Source organism: Struthio camelus, chromosome 1, assembly GCF_040807025.1.
Source record: "Struthio camelus isolate bStrCam1 chromosome 1, bStrCam1.hap1, whole genome shotgun sequence".
NCBI lineage: Eukaryota > Metazoa > Chordata > Aves > Struthioniformes > Struthionidae > Struthio > Struthio camelus.
Window position 1 is genome coordinate 16,675,271 of NC_090942.1, and position 19,994 is coordinate 16,695,264.

The 19,994-nt window shown below is 41.3% G+C and overlaps 1 protein-coding gene across 6 annotated transcripts in view; it reads right to left on the minus strand.

The window, feature by feature from the left end:
- LRRK2 (leucine rich repeat kinase 2) overlaps positions 1–15,375 on the minus strand; it is a 68,072-nt gene extending 52,697 nt beyond the window's left edge. For 5 of the 6 annotated variants that reach the window (XM_068930742.1, XM_068930761.1, XM_068930736.1 and 2 more), the window contains exons 1-7: positions 15,107–15,375; positions 14,936–15,021; positions 10,165–10,271; positions 6,722–6,810; positions 5,188–5,322; positions 3,432–3,566; positions 1,319–1,450 (exon numbers count right to left, since the gene is read on the minus strand). In XM_068930742.1, the coding sequence (XP_068786843.1) occupies positions 1,319–1,450; positions 3,432–3,566; positions 5,188–5,322; positions 6,722–6,810; positions 10,165–10,271; positions 14,936–15,021; positions 15,107–15,275 (853 nt within the window). In that variant the 5' untranslated portion in view covers positions 15,276–15,375. The remainder of the gene's footprint in view (positions 1–1,318; positions 1,451–3,431; positions 3,567–5,187; positions 5,323–6,721; positions 6,811–10,164; positions 10,272–14,935; positions 15,022–15,106) is intronic. The other variant, XM_068930771.1, reaches the window with a different exon arrangement.
- Positions 15,376–19,994: the final 4,619 nt, after the last annotated feature.

Sequence of the window (19,994 nt, forward strand, 5' to 3'; positions counted from 1 at the left end):
TGTATGACAAATGCATATTCCGCTGCCCAGCCTGACTAAGGCCATGAATCAGGCTGGTGTGCGTGTAGGACAAGATCCAGGCATGTCAGCAGAATTGCTGTGTCCCCTCACAAGTGCACAAGTGCTAAGTAACCCTGCCCAACCTTCAGTTGACCTTGCTCATGAAACCATTCATGGGTAACATCACCTCTTGCCAAAAAACCCTGCAACCCTGCACCTCAGCAGTCACCATATTTTCTTGAAATATTTATCCGGCTTTCTGAATGGGAACTGGAAGCTGCTCTAGGTTGTACTGAAGTTTGACCTGTAGCCTCTACAACATTCGCATGAAGAAGGGGAAACAGATGGTGACAGGATGGGACTGATTTGATTATGCAGAGTCATGCATCGGTACTAGCATCTACAGCAGCTTCAGGCCACCATCTACGAGAGTTCGGAAGACTAACTCATGACTAACGGGCCTCGGCAGATTCCCTGAAGAAGAACCTGTCATGGAGCGTGGGCTGCTCTGGCTGCTACTTATCGTCTTTTTGTGTGCAGCAGGAAAAGAAAAAATATTTATTTCTGCCTGCACTTCCTTTAATGTGGTCCTTGGCAACTGCCCAGATCATCTTACTATACTAGCAAGACACAGCACAGAGCAGTGAAGAGGCACAACAAAGTTGTATTTGACACTGCCACCATTTCTCTTGATGTTACGCTAGCCCATGTCAGCCCAGACGGTCCAAATCCTTTTGCCCAAGTCAAGGGAAGCCCAGGAACCAGTGGTCCTTTCACTGCTACAGCACAGGGGGCCCCAAGATAAGCCTCATCACTGGGTAGAAATGCAGTGTAGGTCTTTGAAGGTAAACGCATCACAAGGAGCAAAAACACAGCCTTGGAGAACACCTTCTCCCAGATAATTCTGCAGCACCAACTGCTTCTCACACATTCAGCATTACCACTTCAAAAAAGAAGTTCCCAGAAGGAATTTTCTTCCATTCTACAGTAACTTTAGAAAGCAAGCTTTGCTGATCAGTACAGTCTCCCATTCTAATCTTATGCTTCTCTTATCTGTTTTTTTTTCTCTTATTTTATGCACTCTAGACTCTTATGGCAGCTTCTGCCATTGATACTACTGCTTTACACAAAAACATTCCATATCGAGTGTGGCCAAGTGATGCCTCAATATGTTTACACCATTAGAAACAAGGAGCTCTAAATTACACTGACAATTAACTGGAATAGTAATTCTCTTGTTGCCATTAACCTGTTACCAGTAACTCTTAACTCCTGTACAGTTAAAGTACGCCGACTATAAAAACCTCTGTGAACTTACCCAGCGTAAGCTTATGCAACAAACAGCAACTCACTTCCTGAACTGCTTCACTACTGGGGAAACTTTTCATCATTTCCACTACAACATTGTAGCAGCGAACATTTCCAGACATGAGCACTTCAACATTGCTGGCTAAAGAAAGAAACAGAAACAAAAACTGCAGTTATGAAAAAATACATGGTGACTGGGTTCTAATATATGATTTATTTATACGCATTTATTTAGAAAACTGGGCCTATGTTTCAGTTTTACCTTTGAAACTTGTATGAAAGGTGACATTTTTTCTCAGTACTGCCATAGAAGACATTCATGAACCTCCTCACAAATCATTCTTATGTAGTATTTTTCTCAATGGTGAGCAAATTGTTTTACAAATATTAATTAGATCTTATAAATGGTGTTATTACATCATTGCGATAAAGTAAATATTTCAAGTATTCTAGTCATACTTCAGTAAATCAAGCATTTCAGTAATATTCCTGAGGCATACAGCTAAGAAAAAAATCAGACATGCTGACCTCCATTTATTTGTTTTAACTACGTTTGCTTCTCTGAGTTTTCCTAATTTTTGAGGGGGCAAGTTAGCAAGTTATTGTTCTGGCTCAAATTAGGTCTGCCATATGTCCATTGTGTAGAGAGGGTACAGAAACGTTCATCTAATGCTCCTGCAGTATCCTGCAAGTCGTTACAAATTCTATATTTACTTCTTACTGTGCAAGCTAGATACAACAGAACATCCACAGGAACTCGTAAAAAGACAGAATGCATCATTTCCTGCTGAGCTCCGAGACCCTGCACACAGTAATTTAAGACAAAACAGCATCGTGGTAGTTAAAAATACAGTTAATAAAATCCTTGTGTATGTCCACCCAGGGTATAGTACAAAATATGAACCCAACATATCTTTGAAAAAAATCCTGGCCCCAACGAAGGAATGGCGTCTTTGTCATGTCCTCCTCCTCCTGGAGCTGTGGCACAACTACTTTCTAAAAAAGCATTTAAGATCTGGCATCCTTTTCCTCAGAAAATGGCAGCATCTTCTAAGGGCTAAGGTCAATTTATTTCTGGCTTGAGGACTATTTGTTTAACACAAACTGGCACAGCTGGAAGTCTGAGAAAGAGAGACCAAAAGCTTTGAGTCCGATGAAAAGTGGGAAATTGCAGTTCAGTTCGTTTTGTGGCATGAACTGGGCCAGCATGGTTCCTATGGAGTTGACAGGATGTACGAGCCAGGCTTTATGAGGATTCACCTCTGCCAAGAGCAGTTACAACAACGTGTATCTCAGAAGAGGAGGAGAGCAGGATTCTGCTTGCCGAAATTAAGGCTTCCAGCAGGAAGCTGACAACAGATGCCTCTAAGTTAACAAGGTTCCATAGCAAGTTAACAAATTGACACAAATCATCCAGGACATATCTCAGGACCTGACTAAGGACCACTGTTATCAGAAGATGAGACATAATGAAGAGGTGTTCTTCCAGTCTTACCGGACAAGATGTGAGGACATCATGAGGCTCTGTAATGCGTGCAATGCTGTCAATGCCCTTCTCCTTGCAGCCACCACTAAATTAACATAGAGGGGTGTCTGAGTCCAGACACCTTCTCTTAGTCCTAGCCATTGGATTTGTATGGACTGTTTTCCCCTCGTGGGACAGCCTCTGCCAACAATACCCTTTACCTCTTTTTTTTTTGCCTTTTTCAAGCCAAAAAACTCCCAAAATGCAGAGCAGGGATTTGAACTTTGACCTCAATACCCATGATGAAGATCTTAAGTCACATAACACTTTGAGGCAGAAGAAAGTCTCTCTCTCTGTATTTTATGACAGATTTCATCCTCATCAGAATGGCAGAATATGAAAATTTCCCATGAAAAATTGCAAATCAGTACTTCCCAAAGGAAACAGGCAGGGGGTTTGTCTGCCACACCCAACTAGTGTCATAGCAAGGCTCCTCCCTCTGTCAAAACGTATCTCTACATTTTGCAGCATTGCCTACAGCTTATCTTTAGAGAGGCTTGGAAATTTTTTTTATAATCACAGAATATCACAGACTGAGTAAGCTGACGTGAGCTATGGGAAGTGAGCAATTGAAAATGACTTCCAATAATGCACTTACATGGACCAGCTAAGGAATGTAATGAATAAAGTGCAGGAAGAATCACCTCTTCTTTCTCTGGAAACTCTTTAAATACTTTCAATATGATCATATGATCTTTGCTTTCAACAAATTCAGTCAGCTGCTCTTCTGGAACTAAATTGAAAAGCGAGAGAGATACAGTACGCTTTGAGGAAATAATTCACATTCTGGTACCATCTAAGACAAGACAATTGTTTCATACAGTCTCCTTATATTTATTTTCTATGTTTCACAGAAAGTAAGGTACTATCCATACATATCTCCTTCCACAGTTAAGAGTCTTTTTACTAAAAACTGAGCTACTCTGTAAAAGTCCTTCTCTAGCCTACATTTTATGCAGTCAAGTTCTGACTTCTAAAAGCTTCCTTGTGAACCGATACTTACAAAGATGTAATTTGGTCTTCTTCACAGAATGAACATCAGATATTCCTCACTGAGAGGCTAAGCATACAGTGGAAATAATTTGAGGGAATTCTGTTCTGTATATTCCATGATTTAATTTCATTTTTCAACTTCTTTCGGTATAGAGTTCTTTCCATAAAGACTACAGTCATGCTTTAATAATATCTTACCTTTACCATAACCATGGCTTAAGGTTTTTTCATCCCTGCTCCCTGTCACTTGGGCTGTAATAACTGTCTGTGCAGCTGTGCAGTGAACCAGATAAGGGAAATGATCCAGGTTAAAAAGGAGCCCCACATTTTTTATTTTTTAAGCAGAATCATTTCCTGAATCTGGTTCATGATACGGCTAGGTGAACATTCACATTAGTATAACTGAGAAGGTCGTTTACAGTCAGGAAAAAATATCTAGGCGCAGCGTAGGAACTTGCTAGGTTAGCATTGACATCAAGGAGGAGGTATGCAGGTCTGTATCCTGAACAGCCTACGGATCTGTAAAAAGCATGCACAGAAAGTCTCAGAAGCTCACAACTTTGCGGAGACTGAAGAGAAAATACAGCAGGACAAAAGTATTTAGGCAGAGTGGAAGAGGGGCAGCAAAGCAGAAGACAATTCCAGGCATAGATGTGTGGGAGGAAGACTTAGAAAAGAAGCAGTAGAAAATGGTGCCAGATAGAACAAATCTGAAGAACTGGAGGCTATCTTTGAAGCAAAGGAGGACAGTGGGCTTGTTGGGAGTGCTAGCATTTCTCAATATTTATTTTGAAACAACGCAAAGCAAGGCTGCTATAGCAGGATTTCTGCCCATCACACACACAGTTCCTGGAAACTTGGCAGAAATTCAATTCAGAAGAAATACAGGAATATTGTATGTTGAAAGATACTTGTATCTTCCAACAGTGTTAGGATCAAAAGCAGGATCATACATTTTTCTAAACTGTGAATGTTTTGGTTGATCTTAGACTTGCTTACACCTTATTGGAAACACTAAAACTTACCAGTCTCCAACTAATAACCTTTTTTTTCAAGGGTAGAAATAAAATGTTACTGCTCTGCTCCAGTGTTATTGACTAGCTTTGAATCCCATCTTTCTGGCTGGCTCCAGAGACAGAAATGCAGATACATTTTGAATTTTTAAAATTGCATAATTCACTGCTCTGATTTAAATAATTTCTGATATGACTTGGAAAACCTATTTTGTGGTAACTCATTTGAAGAACAAGATATGCAAAACAGAATTTGGAATGCAAGTATTCATTCTTGGCAGTTAGACATCTGCAGTCCTCTCCCAATCTACACATTTTTCCTACTGAATAACTACAAAATACAAATACCTTTCTCAAAAAGCTGGTGTAATGCTTTACATCCATGTTGTTGGATCTCTTCATTTTTAGGGAACGTCTGCATGGCATTAAATACCAAGGAAAACACATCCACCTCATCCTCCAAGAGCAGGAAAGCAATTATATCTGCATAGCAGAAGAGATTACATGATGCAGTGATTCGTTCTCAACATTTATAGTGAAACACTGTACTTAACCATTAAGATTCCAAATTCTTTAATATTATCTTTAAAAATTATTTTTTATTTTAAAAAATATTATCAAAGCATGCGTAGGCTAGAAAATTTCATTGTCGTTCATGACAATTTTTCAAACTTACATCCATGACATATAATAATATAATGCTTGCTCCAGTGTTTCAGCTGCAGCTGTTTTTTTTAGAGAGGATCTTTCTATGCTGCAACCACCCTGCATTCTCACTGGCCTGACAGCTCCAGCTAGACTATAATTAAAGTTAATGGAAAAACAGAAATAAAGAATACCTAGGAGGGTTCTGATAAGGTACAATTTAAAATATTTTCCTTAAGACAGTGGAAAGGAGAGTTTGAGTTTGGTTACTCAGTCACTGTGGAGAAGAACAGCAGTCAGGAACAACCTATTATGGAATATCCAGTCAACAGCTTAGGACCCTTACGATGCCTGACAATGAAAGGAAAGAAGCTGCTGCTTGCAGGCACTTACTGAGAGCCATATTTTGCTGCTACTGTTATTACACAGTGTAATGTCTTACGAGACCTGTACTACCCTGCTTCCGCTGATAAAGTTAGGCATACCAAGCTAGTCCTCTAGGGTCTCTACAGTTGAAAGGGAGAGGAAAGCTAGTTCAAGAGGTAATTCATCTTCTCATAAAATAGACAAATAAATAGCATGAACCGTCCTCTGAAAGTCACTGTCTCACTCTGCTGCCGTAGCAAAAGCTTCAACAGCCAGCTTAGCTTCAACTGCCTAAAGTCAAGTCTATTCCAAAGCCTGTTAAAAGTCAATGGAATACATTCCTATTTTAACAGTATTATCTTGCTAAACTATATGCTACCTAGAATCAAACTACCTCTAATTTCAACAGAATATCAAGAAACTCAGTACTATGCAAAACATTCTCAGCACCTGGTAAGATCTGGTCTCTGAGGAGCAGAATAACAGAGATATAGCAGAGATGATTTAGTGTTCTCAGAAGTACTAACAAGTACTAAAAGAAATAAGTCAGAATGTCACCAAGTTTATACTTCAGTAAGAAAAAATAAGGCCTTACTAATTTTATTTAACTATTGCATTTGTGTCTACGTTAATAGCGAGTTGGCATAAATAACGGATCACGTTCTTCACAGCCTTGCGGTTTGGGGAATCATTTCTACCTGGGTTAAAGAGGTGCAAAAGAGTACTGTTTCAACTTTATATACAGGTTCAAATGACCTTACAGAGTAAAAGACCGAGAAAAATCAGGTCCAATATGTACAATCACACATTTTACACCACAATTCTGTGTTTTAAAAGCTTAGACAAAGTAGGAAAGTAAAACACTCAATACCTGACACGAGGAGTAGATTTAATGCTTTCAGTCCTATGGCTGAGAGATCTACATTTCCTTTGTGGATTGTAAGCATTTTAAGAATCTGCCTAAAATAAAAAAAAAAAAAAGGAAAAAGGCATTGTGGCTAAAGAAATAGTTACATTTACAAAATCTTACCGAACATTTACTTAAAAAATAGAAATATTTAAAGAAATTAGCAAAAGCTTTTAAAAGTCATTTTTGTTTTTATTCTTGATTCATTTTCTCGAACTTTTCTTTCAGTTTGTTTTTTCAAGTTATTAATGAAATAAGTGCTGATATGTTAACAACTTTTATACTTCATAAAAATAATGATGTATAATTTATCAATCTTACTTTTAACGTCTAGACAATATTGATGAACACTGAGAAAAGCTGAGAAGAAAATTAACAGGCCAGTTTTCAGATAACATACGGATAACGTGCAGCAAATAAGGCAGCGGGTCACACACTGAATGATGAAGATAACACTGAAAATAAATGAGCACTGGCTTGGCAGTGAATGAAGCACGGGTCCCAAAGTAGGGAAAAAACATGATCATGTAATTACAAACTAGCTAAAAATACATAGGCTTACTCAAAAGATGGCAAGAAACCTTCATTTTCATTTTTTCATGACTTTGGAAAACTTAACTTTGCAATCTTAGCATCTTCAAATGCAAGGGTCTTTGTATGGGTAATATCAAACAAAAATGGATTGTGCAATAGTTCGCAATTAATACATATTCATGACCTTTCTTAAAAAATAAAAAGCAGCACTCCAAGTTTCATCCACATTGCACTCTCCAGCTCTGATAAACATACTGTGTATCACTGTGCAATTTCTTTTGTCTTCCTACTATAATATTTCTACTTTTAATCTCTCCTCTGTTATAGCACTAGTGTTGTAGCTGTGATGATCAAAGTACGCATAAGAGGCAAAGTTGGATGGGAGATATAATATCCTTTATCTTTTGCAAGACAGGAGATTGCTGATTTTTTCCTAACTGTTTCAGCCTATTAAAAGACATATCATCTGTTCAAATAAACTATGCCTTGCATCCTTAAGTGCTTATGTCCACAAAACTGCTGCTCAAATCTAGGGGTTAGGCAGAATGCTGTATGTGAGGTGATTTTAAGAAAGGAAAATAAAATTCAGTTAATTTTTTTTTTTAAATAAAGAAGACATACCTCACTGAACCTTCTGCATACACACTTTGGACTTATTATACGCACATCTGCAGAAAAGGATGGACGCTGGCATTTGGGTTCTTTGCCCTGAGGCAAATTCCTGGCCCAGCACACAGCTCAGATGCATGGACTAAGTAGCAGGGTGATGAATCAAAGAAATTAAAAAATCACGCTAATTAAGTTGGTAGAGTAGCTAAACAGACACCCTTCAATGTGCTTTAACCTTGTGATTAAAGTGTTGTAGTTTTAAGCATTCCTAATATAATGTAATCCTTATTGAGTGGGTGCAGGAGTGCATGTGTGCACGCACACACTCACAGGAACTATCCACTGGATCAAGATTCCTTTGCCTCTTCACCCCCTAAGGAGCAGTGGCTTTGACCTGCTTATTCCTTACACCCTTTGGGGATGAAAAAACTAGAGTTGGTCAATGCTCTGAAGCTATTAAATCTCTGTCCTTTGTCCACGAATAACTCACCATCTCTGCTAGGGGGATGGGGCATTTGTGGGGAGGGGGCATCGCATCTGCTTTCAGCATATAGCATTTTATAGAAGGTGAAGTGCCAATATATGAATGACATCAGCTGGCTCAGTACACTACAGGGTAAACAATCACATGCTAAGGCACATATAAAATAAAGAGGAAATTCCTTGCATATGTCCTGCCATTTCAAGCATAATCGAGAGTGAGGAAGTGAAAAATTTAAATCTCCTCTACTATATGAGAGTATAACGTAACAGATTACAAAATGTCTGATGAAACCTCTCTGAGCTTGTAGAAAGAAAGTAAATACACTGAGGGAATTTCCTTCCTTTCTCCTCAAAGTGACAGTGTTTTTTAAAATTATTTACTACCTTATCAGTCAAGAACACCTAGATCAATACCAAACTACTGTTTGTAAGCATGACTATAACGTGGTGAAGACAGCTCATGTCTGAGAGAAAAAAAAAAATGCTTATTTCTAGCTTAAGATTTCTGTTCTCCTAAAATATACACTTTTAACATACAACAAAAGTAGAAATTTTTTGTAAATAAAATGACATTTTCTTCTCTACCATAACTGTTTGCTGCCTGGCTACAAATATAGCGTGTGTTCAATATGGTGAAGATGCACTGCAGTACTTGTTCCACCCACCTACGAGGAACTTGCGATACAATTTAGCTGCCTCGCTCTGTCTTTGGCACTGACAGTAACGTTTGGAGCCTGCTCAAGAACAAGTTTCCCCTCAGCAAAGAAAACTGTCAAGATGTCAGACAGGCATAAACAGCTGGCTAAAAAATTAGCAGTGGGAAGGAATGGCATACAGCAACGTTAGCATCTGATCTGCTCATTCACTCCCTGTGGCAAAGGCTCAGTTTGAAAAGGAGGTTCTGTTGAACGCCTCACGCTACGTGGGCGCTGAGGAGGCTATGGTAAAGATCACGTAGTTTTTCTGGGACCCTCCATGGTCAGTGGAGAGAGACATGCATGTCCACATCGCAATCTGTTTCAGGATAAAGTATGAAATAGATGGAATGAATAATCCTCTGGAGGTAACTGTGTCCACTGACTTCAGAGGTAGTTGGGGAGACCGATTTAAATATTTAACTTTTAGACAACTAAAATTAGGTGTGATGAAGAACCCTCCTGCGGATTTACACTCTTTTCAGACTTGTGGATATAATGCGCCATATTTGGAATGAAAGCACAGAAGAAACTCCATGCAACACTGCATCTGCCTATTAAAATATAACACCTTGATAATCATGGAATTGCTGAGATTGTCAAGGGCCTCTGGAGATCATCTCATCCAACATCCCTGCTCAAAGCAGGGTCAATTAGAGCAGGTTGCTCAGGGCCACGTCCAGTCAGGCCCAAGGAATATGACCAAGGACTGAGATTTCACAACCTCTCTGGGCAAGCTGTTTGAGTGTTTGACCGACCTCACGGTCAAAAAAGTTTTTTTTTTGTTTAATGTTTAAATGTAATTTCCTGTATTTCAGTTTGTGCCTATTGCCTCTTGTCCTGTCACTGGGCATCAATGAGAAGAGTCAGTCTCCATCTTCTTTATTTCTTCCATTAGGTATTTACACATATTGATACAGATCTCTGCTTGCATGAGTGCTCTCTTCTCAAGGCTGAAGAAACCCACAAAAATCTTTAAGCTTTTACAAGCTGATGTAATAACTTTATATACTATCTTTCATTGCATATATATACTGTCATTATATCCAAGCATTCTGCAAGACTCTTTGCATACAATATACTTACTGGTGAATACCCAGTACTTCCCAGTTCTTTCCAACATCCTTAGGAGCTACGTTCTGTAGAGTACTTGGACAAATTTCTATTAATTTACAAAGAAGTGACCAACTCGCCTGTAAAATAAAAACATAGCTATTTTACTTCTATTTGGAACTTAAACATCATCTTCTAATGTTCTTGCCTTTTGGAAGACAGATGTTCCGTAGTTATCTAGCTAAATAAGGGATAAGGAGTTAACACTAGATAAGGCAAAGGACATAAAAAGTTAAAAGATAAGAGATAAAACAGATGTGTTAATTATCCTCAGTGCATTGCTCATAGTTACACATCACCCTCTACATACTTCAGTGTTGCTTGAGACTACAGGACACAGTTAACACAGTCAGAAGAGATACTGACAGAGAGAAAAGTATAATGTGATCCACAATATGTCATCGCAGGCCAGGGAAGACCAGAGATCACTGTACTATTACAGCTGTTTCAGGTGTATTGAAATACAGCTGTCTCCGCAAGAATCTGCAGTTTAACTGCCGATTATAAGGGGAAAAGACAGTTTGTGAAGGTGCCCAGTGATCTAAATGGGGATGACATAATTAAACAACACTATATATTTCATGTTCTGGCAATCAATCCTCAACTCTGTGTGCTTCTAAAACTTAACGAAAGCAATGAAAGTTTTGAGATTATAAGGAATGAAAGATAAACCAGTATCAACAGAAACAATACCTGTTCTCTTAATAATTACCTGCTCTAGCCTATGCATATTCATAAATATTCATAAATAATTATTCATAAATAATGCCAAAACTAAAAAAGGCTCCTTGGTCTTTCCTGTTGGAGAAATCTGTTTCCCCTAGTCCTTCCTCCCTGCTTCCCTGCTCTCCCTCCCTAACGTCAGAGCAATGCTCTTCATTATTAAGAAAGCCTGCTAGGTCTTTGATATGCAGGCTGGCAAAAGTGAAGGAGCTTTAGTGATTATAATCACAGTAAGCAATATCTGTACAAAGAATTAACCGATGAGCAAAAAATCCCACTGTCTTGAAAGATAGGAAGTAAACTGAGAATTTTGAAATAAAAAACTGAAATAAACAGATTTTACAGAAAGGAATTAAAATGAAGCATAAAAGTTTCCTTGGCCACATAAATAAAAAGAGAACAAATGAAGTGGAAGTTGGCCAGTGTGCAGTAAGAATGGGGCCAGGACAGAAGATAACCTAGGTATGGCTCAAAAGCTAAACGTGTAATTATATCAGTTTTCACAAGAAGAGTTAGGTAAAGCAAAGGGGTCATGACAGGACAGCCAGTAACAACAGGAATGTAAATGGCTACTTCCAAAGCGCTTAACTGCAAAGTTCATAGAAACTGCATGACCTCTAATCCTGCACTCTGAAAGACTAGATACATGAAACTGCAAGTCTGGCAGTGTAGGGGCTCCCACAGGAACAGCACAGACTAGCAACTTGACATCTTTTGTGACAGCTTTGTTGAGTCTATGTAAAAGGTGATGCAGCTGCCCGGGGAGTGCAGTTCTGCTTCTGCATTTCACATAGCTCCAGTGAACAAGTACGTTCACACTATCTTCAGCAGCTCTGCTCAAATTTGCAGAGCTGAATGTTTTAAATTAACTCTACTGTTAACGTTTACAGAAGCAGAGTTTGGCCATAAGCCAATTTCCATGCTCTTCTCTTGCCCAGACAGCAAGTTGTCTTGCTCCAGATGAGACCGCGAACCAATAAACAGGTATTATGGACATCTGGGGAGGTTAGGCTGGTCTGTGCACTCAAGTCCTACCAAACATAGTTGCAAAGAATAGTCTTAGAGACCATGAATCCTCCCCAAGATGGAGACATACAGTCGCCTAATTTTCCATATTCTAAGCAAATCACAATTTATTAATAACAGGCAAAGAGGTATAAATTTCAAATTTGCATGGCAAAGACATTGTAGAGCTGACCATTCATACACTGCAAATTACTAAGCAAAGGCTGCATTCTGAAAGTCCCACTTCATAGTTCCCTAACTGCTCTTATAGAATTCAGAACCTGATGAAAATTAGCTTAATGGCTAATTAAGGATGTCTTGACAAACATTTACAAGAGCAGCGGGTGCTGAGAAGACCAAAGCAAATGTGACCTGTTGACATGAGGCTTATTTTACAATATTAAAATCACAGTCTGAGATTACAGACAGCCTTTTATGTGTTTAATAGTAATACAAGAAAGTAAGAGTCTGTTAAATACCAGAATACCAGAGAGTCTAAAGCCTACAGGGAAAGCAAAAAAAAAAAAAGAAAAAAGAAAAAAGACAGAAAACAAGAATATTCTTACAGCTAAAGCCGGTCCCTAGAGACAGGAACAGTTGGTGGCAGCACTGAAACCCTGTGGCTATTTAATCAGCCCCTTCTCATTTCTAGCATGCAATGAATTTATATTGCATTAGCTCACGCTTTCTGTGTGAGACAATAAAGCTCTGCTGATTGCTCTTTACTCAAGTATAAACATGTTTTGCTCTACACTCGCTAAGCTGCTGCAATCACTGCCAGTCAGTAACTGCAGAAAGAAACAACCATATTTACTTAAAAGATGTCTATTTTATTTTAAGGCACTATTGACTTTCCAGTCCGGTACCTTCCTACTTGTAAAGAAGTTTGCAAAGTTTCTATCTGTAGTTCGACTTGCACTGATACCTGCAATATTGATCTATGCAGCAAATTTACTCAGTGGAACAGCAGCACGAGATGCTTTGTAACCAGCTAAGCAGAAGAGGAAAAGACAATCCTCACTTCAGATAGAGCTCTTACTGCGTTGACTCGCTTATACGAATCAATTTTATTACAATGCCAAAAGCAAAAGAGGCTACTGGCTGATTATCCAATTTGTTCAACAAAAATTATTTAGTAGTATAAAGGGACTGCACTGAAATGCAGACTACATGACTCCCTCAGTGCCTGAAGTGAGATTTGTGTATTCATAAGGACTGCAAATGAATCACAGTGGATGAAGCAAGGAAGATAGAGTTCCACTCCTATACTGTGGGATTTACTGTTGTAAATATCGTAACAGAAAGTGAAGGAATAGCTGCCCACGGCATTTTATGAGTAACAGGATTTGAGCTTTGCCCTGGCTATGAATCTGACACTCATATACAATGTAGTAACATAAAAGTGCTCCGAAACTTCTGAACTGAAGCACTGTGAGATTGCAAAGGCAGGCAGAGTGAAGATTAAAATTTGTTTTAAAATTCTGCATTAAATCATGTAAGAGGAGTGTTAGCATAGCTAAAATGAAAATTAAATGATCTCTATCTTCCTTATGCACGTCTAAGCATTCCACAAAGTCATTTCAGACCTACTCCTGGTTGTTACTGGATTTCGTATTTTGTACTTCCTAGTCCAAACTTCTGGACGTTAATTTTGTAAACTGTTACATACATAATATGTTTTATCCCCAAAGTAATTGATGAGGAATCCTTCTGTATTTCTTAATGACCCAACAATTGAATAGTAAAATAAGTTAAAACTTCAAATTCTGCACAGATATTTTAGTGTTCAAAAGAATCACAGAATCACAGAATCGTTTAGGTTGGAAGGGACCTCTGGAGATCATCTAGTCCAACCTCCCTGCTCAAGCAGGGACCTCTAGAGCATATTGCTCGAGAGGCAATATGCTTGAGAGGATTGTTATTGCCACTGTAAACATTACACATCACAGGCAGGAGTACAGTTTCACATTTTAATCTGAATTGTATATTTGTGACCTCTGGCTAAGGTCTAGTAGCTTAAGAAACGTGCTCTTAAATAGTACCATTATTTAAGCCGCTTTTATGACATCATTTATGGTTTGCTTTCTAGTGAATAGAAAAAAAAAGATGCCAGAAATGTTGCAATCATACAATTTTTTTTTAACAAAAAAGCGAACGCATTGCACAGACATCTACAATTTATGAACGTCCTTTGGGAATAACACAGTCGTAAATTTAATATATGCCTGCCAAGAAGGAGTTGTTTCATATGACAAATCTGGCAACTGCACTGCAAGTACAACATCAAATTGCAGATGTGCCACACCTAATCCAACTGGGCCAATGTCAAGGGAGGGCAAAAGCCAAGCACGACCATAGACTGCAGAACCTCTTCTTAGCTAAAAGAAGAATTTTCCTCTCCTAAAAAATCAGCGGCTGGTACAACTCTCTTGTAGGATAGGGCTACAGATGTCTGGATTCGTATTGTATCATTCCACTTTTCAAAAGTCAGTTCAACCTCGGCAAAGGGTAATACCATCAGGTCGAGAACGCGCTAGATAACGTTATTTGTAACGCAGAACCTATGCAATACCGTATTCGCGTTGCTTGACTTCTATTTTCTACGCTACCTCCTTTTATTGCTTAAGCAGCACCAGCGACGAGCTGGAAGAGCCATCCCTTTTAAAAGCAAGCAGACACCGCGTCCTTCTGCAGACCAACAGCCTTCCGAGGGTCGCCTTCTCAAACATACGAAAATTAAGAAAACGGGAAAGAAAGAGCCAAGCAGTAATTTTTCTTCCAGGAAAGGACGGAGAGGCTCGGCTTAGCCGGAGAGCACCGGGGTGGCCCAGAGGCGCTTTAATCCGCCGTTTCCTCTCCCGACTTCGCCCTTGTGGAGGGCGGCGGCGGCCGGGCCCCGGCCCCGTCCCCGGCCGGCGAGGGCCGCCCCGTCCCCGCCTCACGCCTCACTCCGGGCCGGGCCGCGGCGGCGGCGGCGGCCCCTTCCCCTCCCCTCCCCTCCCGGCCCGGCGGTTACCTGCTGCACGCCCGCCGCTCCCGCGTACAGGTCGGCCACCACCAGCACCGGCACGTGGACGTTTCTGCCGTTGAAGAGTTTCGGGGCTGCGGAGAGGGGGGAGGCAGAGAGGCCGCGTTAGCGCCCGCCGCCGCCGGGCGGGGGGGGGCAGCGCGGCCCGCCGCGCCTTACCGCTCTGCCGGGCCGCCAGCTCCAGCAGGTCGCTCAGGGTCTGCACCAGCGTCTCCAGCCGCTTCCTCTCCTGCACGTTTTGGAGCCGCACCACCAGCTTGCTCAGGGCTTGTTCCTCCCTCGCCGCCGCCGCCGCCGCCTCCCTCTCCTCAGGGCTGGCGCTGGCCATGGCCGCCCCGCTGCCCCTCCTCGGCCGCGGCTCACCCCACGCGCGGGCCGCCGCGGCCCAAGGGAGCAGGGCTGGGGCCGCCCGTCGCCACGCTGCGCCGCGCTCGCAGCGCCGCCCGGCCGGCGTCACCCAGCTGCTCCGAGCCTCCGCGGCGGCCGCTCCCCACTCCGCTGCGCTGCGCTGCGCTCCGCCCCGCTCCTCCCGGGGCCGTGACCGGCGCGGCGCGCTGCCAAACCCGCGCGGGCGGGCGGGCGGGGATCCCCGCCGCCCCCAGGGGGCGCCCGCGGCGGCTTGGCAACAGCCCCAGGCGGCGGGCCCGGTTCCAGTGAGCGACAGCCCCATTCTCCAATAGAGTGGCAGAGGGGAGGCCTCGGCTCCGCCCCTTCGCCCCCGTTTACGATATAGGGCGGCGTGAGGGGCTGAGGGTTCCTCATCTGAGTGTATTAGAGGAAAATAGGTCTGGGGGCGGGGTGCTGTAGTCTGTAGGGAAGGGAAAGGGGGAGCGTGTGTAGGCTGTGTGTCTGTCCCCTCTGGGAGGGTAGGACAGGTCCTGAGCTGGTGAGGTCCGCCTTGCCTGGGGAGGTGCAGGGGGGTTGCGTGTCCCCTCCTGTGGCTGGGCTGTCAGCGAGGGCCTGGGGGGGCAGCGAGGGGGCTCCTCCCCTTCCTTGAGAGGTTAAGTCGGCTGTGTGGTGGCTGAGATGAGAGCAGAGGGCCTCAGTGGTTCAAGTTGACCGTGGTGGAGGGCAGTGTGTGCTCTGCCCTCCTGAGTGGTTTGGCCTGATGGCCTCAATTAGGTCCACAGGTTTGGTTAAAAAAAAAAAAAAGTGGTGTTGCATTTAGAAGTTAAATTTCACTCTAAGCTTTGCAACGGTGGGCCTTCCTGAGACAAGGCTCTCTTGCCTTGTGCATGTGTTGCTTCATTTGTGATTGATGCAATCTTCCTGTAATCTGACAATATTTCTGGTACCTCTTGCTGCTTTTCAAAGAAAAGTGTTAGTTAATAAAGTAAATTATCTAGTTAAACTGGATTTTGTTAGATAAACGTTTGACCTTTTGGAGGATGATGGTAGGAGTATGGATCTATTTGAAGCTCTTGCTTAGGTTTTCATGCCTTGTGGATAGATATGCATCGTGTTTATTGAACACCTGACTTAGGTGATTGGCTTGAGTTTCTTAAAACAGACTCTTCTTAAGAAGCAGAACTGAGCACTCTGAGTAACGCTTCAGAACCCACGTAGCGCTGGCTAAACTGTCTCTGGTCTGTTGGCGTTTTGGTCCTGAAAAACTTGGGCATTGCTGTCCCAGTCACTGAGAGTTCTTACATTTTTGTGCACAAAGAAACTATTGTCTTGGCCTCCCAATTATAGCCTGCTAACTAAGACTGCATTTGTTAGATGGTGAGCTAGTTATTTCTCTGTGAAGCACTAGAGAACAAATATGAGTGTGAGGTAGCTTTATGAAGCAGTGACTCGCATTTTGACTTAAACAAAATGCATTACATCTGAACTAAAAGGAAAATGAGTTGGATTGAAATAGATTACTTTTACTTGAAAGATGTGTTTCCTTTCTGCAGAGGCAGTAATTCTAACGCAAAGAGCAGCTTTAAAATGTTTTTCTTGACTTAAAGCCTGATCATAGCCTTCCTGCAAATTTGACAAGGTTCTTGTATCCTGCAAATTTTACGAATACAAATAGTCTTTCATGTTACATCAATAATCAGCTTTCTCGAATACCTACCAAAACGTAGCCATTATCAGACTTGAGTAAATGATTTGATGTATTTAAAGGGCAATCTTCGTAATTTATACTCATCAGAAATGCCTGTTGTGAGGTCTAGTCTCTCCAAAACTATATCTTATAATTAATGATATTGATAGATGAAGTGATACATTAACTTCTAAATCTTAATCTTAAACTGAATTTTGTGGCTGTTCAGTGCACTCAGTGGTGCATTTTTCACCAGCTCTACTGCTGCTCCAGATTTCTTTGCATTGTGGTTTTTTAGGAATACGCTAGTACAAATTATGTATAGACTGGGAGTTTCAGTGAATGCAAGTGGAATGAAGTTGTGAATTTCATTAAGGAAAATTGAGATTCCATTTTGAGAACTCTTTGAGAATTGAGAACCCTTCTCCTGAAATAAGGTGGGTTCTTTAACTACATCCTGGGTGTAGGCTGCTGGAGATTACATGTATGTGCTGAGTTTGTTTTGCTGCTTTTAGAGTACTGTGTTGGTCGGTTCTTTTCTGATCCGCTCTGCCCCCAACAGCTGCCAGCTGTTTGGCAAACTTAAGGTCAGGGTATTAGGTTGTTAGGTGGAAAGAGAAGATAAAAAGTAGAGCTAAAATGTAATCTTAGTCTGTACTTTAAAAGATCTTTCTGTCTCTTAGACATCTCACCTGTGATTTCTTCAGCATGTCCTATTTGGGTTTCTAGAGGTTTCAGAGTTGCTCAGCTTCCCTTGTTCGTCCCTAAACTACAGATAACTTTCACTTCCATACACTTGCATTAGCTTTTCATAGTTTTTACGAAATCTGCCAGAAATATGTAGCAGCTGGGTCTTTCTTGATGCTGAGTGCCTTGAGTATAAGAGGGATTATTTCTGCTTCTTGTTTTATAGCTAGACAAATAGCCACCTGCCCACTGTGGGCCGTTCTTTATTTGTCCTCTTAGACTCAGATGGAACTAATGCTCATTATTATATATGGTATTGTCTCTGGTGTGTGACCATCCAGACAGCTATAAAGACACAGTATGACATACTGACATAGCATAGACTAATAAATTGTTCTACCTGCTAACGTATGAGAACGGATCTCTACCTTCAGCTTTTGTATTTCTGTATCACAGTGAATAAAGTACATGGTTGACCAGAGTTCTTTGGAGATGTGTGTGTGTTTTTTTTTTTTTTTTTTTTTAAACAAGCTGGATTCTTGCATCTCGGTGGTAGAGTTATCACTGAGATGCCTACTGTGTTAGGACATCCTGCTTTTTCTTTCCAGCTGTGGCTTATAAACACTCTTTGGGACAATGTGGAGCTATGCAGGATATTAAAAATAACTTAACTGATGATGTTTGTGGAGAGGATGTAAAACAATACAGATGTTTGGGTTTGGCCTTGAACACTGTAATGTTAACACGCATGCACCAGGAAGTCTTTGTTCTTATCTGTCACCTAATTTCAGGGGAAAAAGTAGAAACCCAGTCATGCTGATAAGCAATTGTATTGTACAGAAATTGGAGAACTTGTCTCTTGAATACACTTTTTTAAACCTGAATTGTAAGGTTCAAAGCATATTTAGGATTCACTAGCATATTATAATCACTATATGAACATTGACTTGGTGCAATTGCTTCTGTGTTGTGCCTAGCTTCATCTATTTATAAATGGGCTTATGGCAGTGTTATACAGTATAATAACACATGATTGGTCAAATTCATATTTACTACTGCATGTTTCCTCAGTTGATTTTTGACTGGCAGGCACTACCAGAGACGGTATCCTAAGTTTTCTTTTTCAGGTACCTAACAGGTGTCCCTGTGAAAAATGCAAGAGATAGGGCAAGCAAGTAATGCTAACAGCTGAACTCCAGCAGTATTATAAACACAGAAAACATGATGATCAATCTTCTCCGAAATGTTCAATGTGCACCCTGTATCTACCTTTCTGGCAAATGCTGCCAGTTGCAACAGGCAGTTCCAGCCTGCTCCATCCCGTTATGTACAGGTGATACTATCTCCCTAATCCTTTGCAGCTCTTTGGGTAAATGATTTGTAGCAATTGTTTGTTCCCTGAGCTAGGTGGTTTGTGGCCTGGTTTGATGTTCCCTCCTCTTTCCTCTTGCATTGGTAAAGAGCAAGAAAAAAAGTTGTCTTAGTGCTTCCTAGGGGACTGAATATGTAAAGGACCCAGCCGGACCCAGCCTTTTGAGATACAGACATCTCAAGCCCAAAGCTTGCAGACTGGCTCCCAAGTTTCATTCCTTCGCAAACTGTTCCCTGGAGGACTGCTTGGAGGGGGCATCAGCTACTGCTAAGTATCCACGAGTCTGGGATGGTTTGCGAAGTCCTGTGCGATTCTGCAGTGTATCACTTAAACCAGAGGAGAATGAAAAGAACAAACTCTTGATAAAAGTTCATAATGTTATTTTCTCTGGTATTCATAGATTTTTCTTAGGCTGGTGAAGATGTGAATCATATCTGCAAAAGAGAGCAAGGGTTGTTGATTAAGCAGTTTTTGTCATGATGACTGCTAGAGAGGTTGAGCATTGATAATGAAGTATAGGTGTCTGAATACCATTTTTCCAGTGCTTTGATAGGAAAGCCAAAGAACTTCACCTCTGGAGCACCAGTAGTTATTATTTTTCCATACTGGAAGATTCTTATATTTCTGCACTCTTTCTCATGATGCATCAGAGAGTGTGGGTGGCTTGTTCTGGTACCTAACCATAAAGACCACAGTGAGGGTTAGCTGCTCTTTAACAGAACTGGTTTAAAGAGTTCATTCTTTTATTCTCTCTGATGGGGCTCAGTTGTTTCTTCTACTCCTTCTGTGCTTTGTCAGTCATGTTATTATAGAGACTGTTGTGATGTTTTAGGCAGGTTTTCTGAAAAGATGGACATACTCCCAGAGCATGCGCCCAGGTCTCTCTTGGCTGGGTAGTGTCTGCAATTCTGAGTGCTGCTTTTCTTCCTCTCGCCAGAAATCTTCTGGCTGGG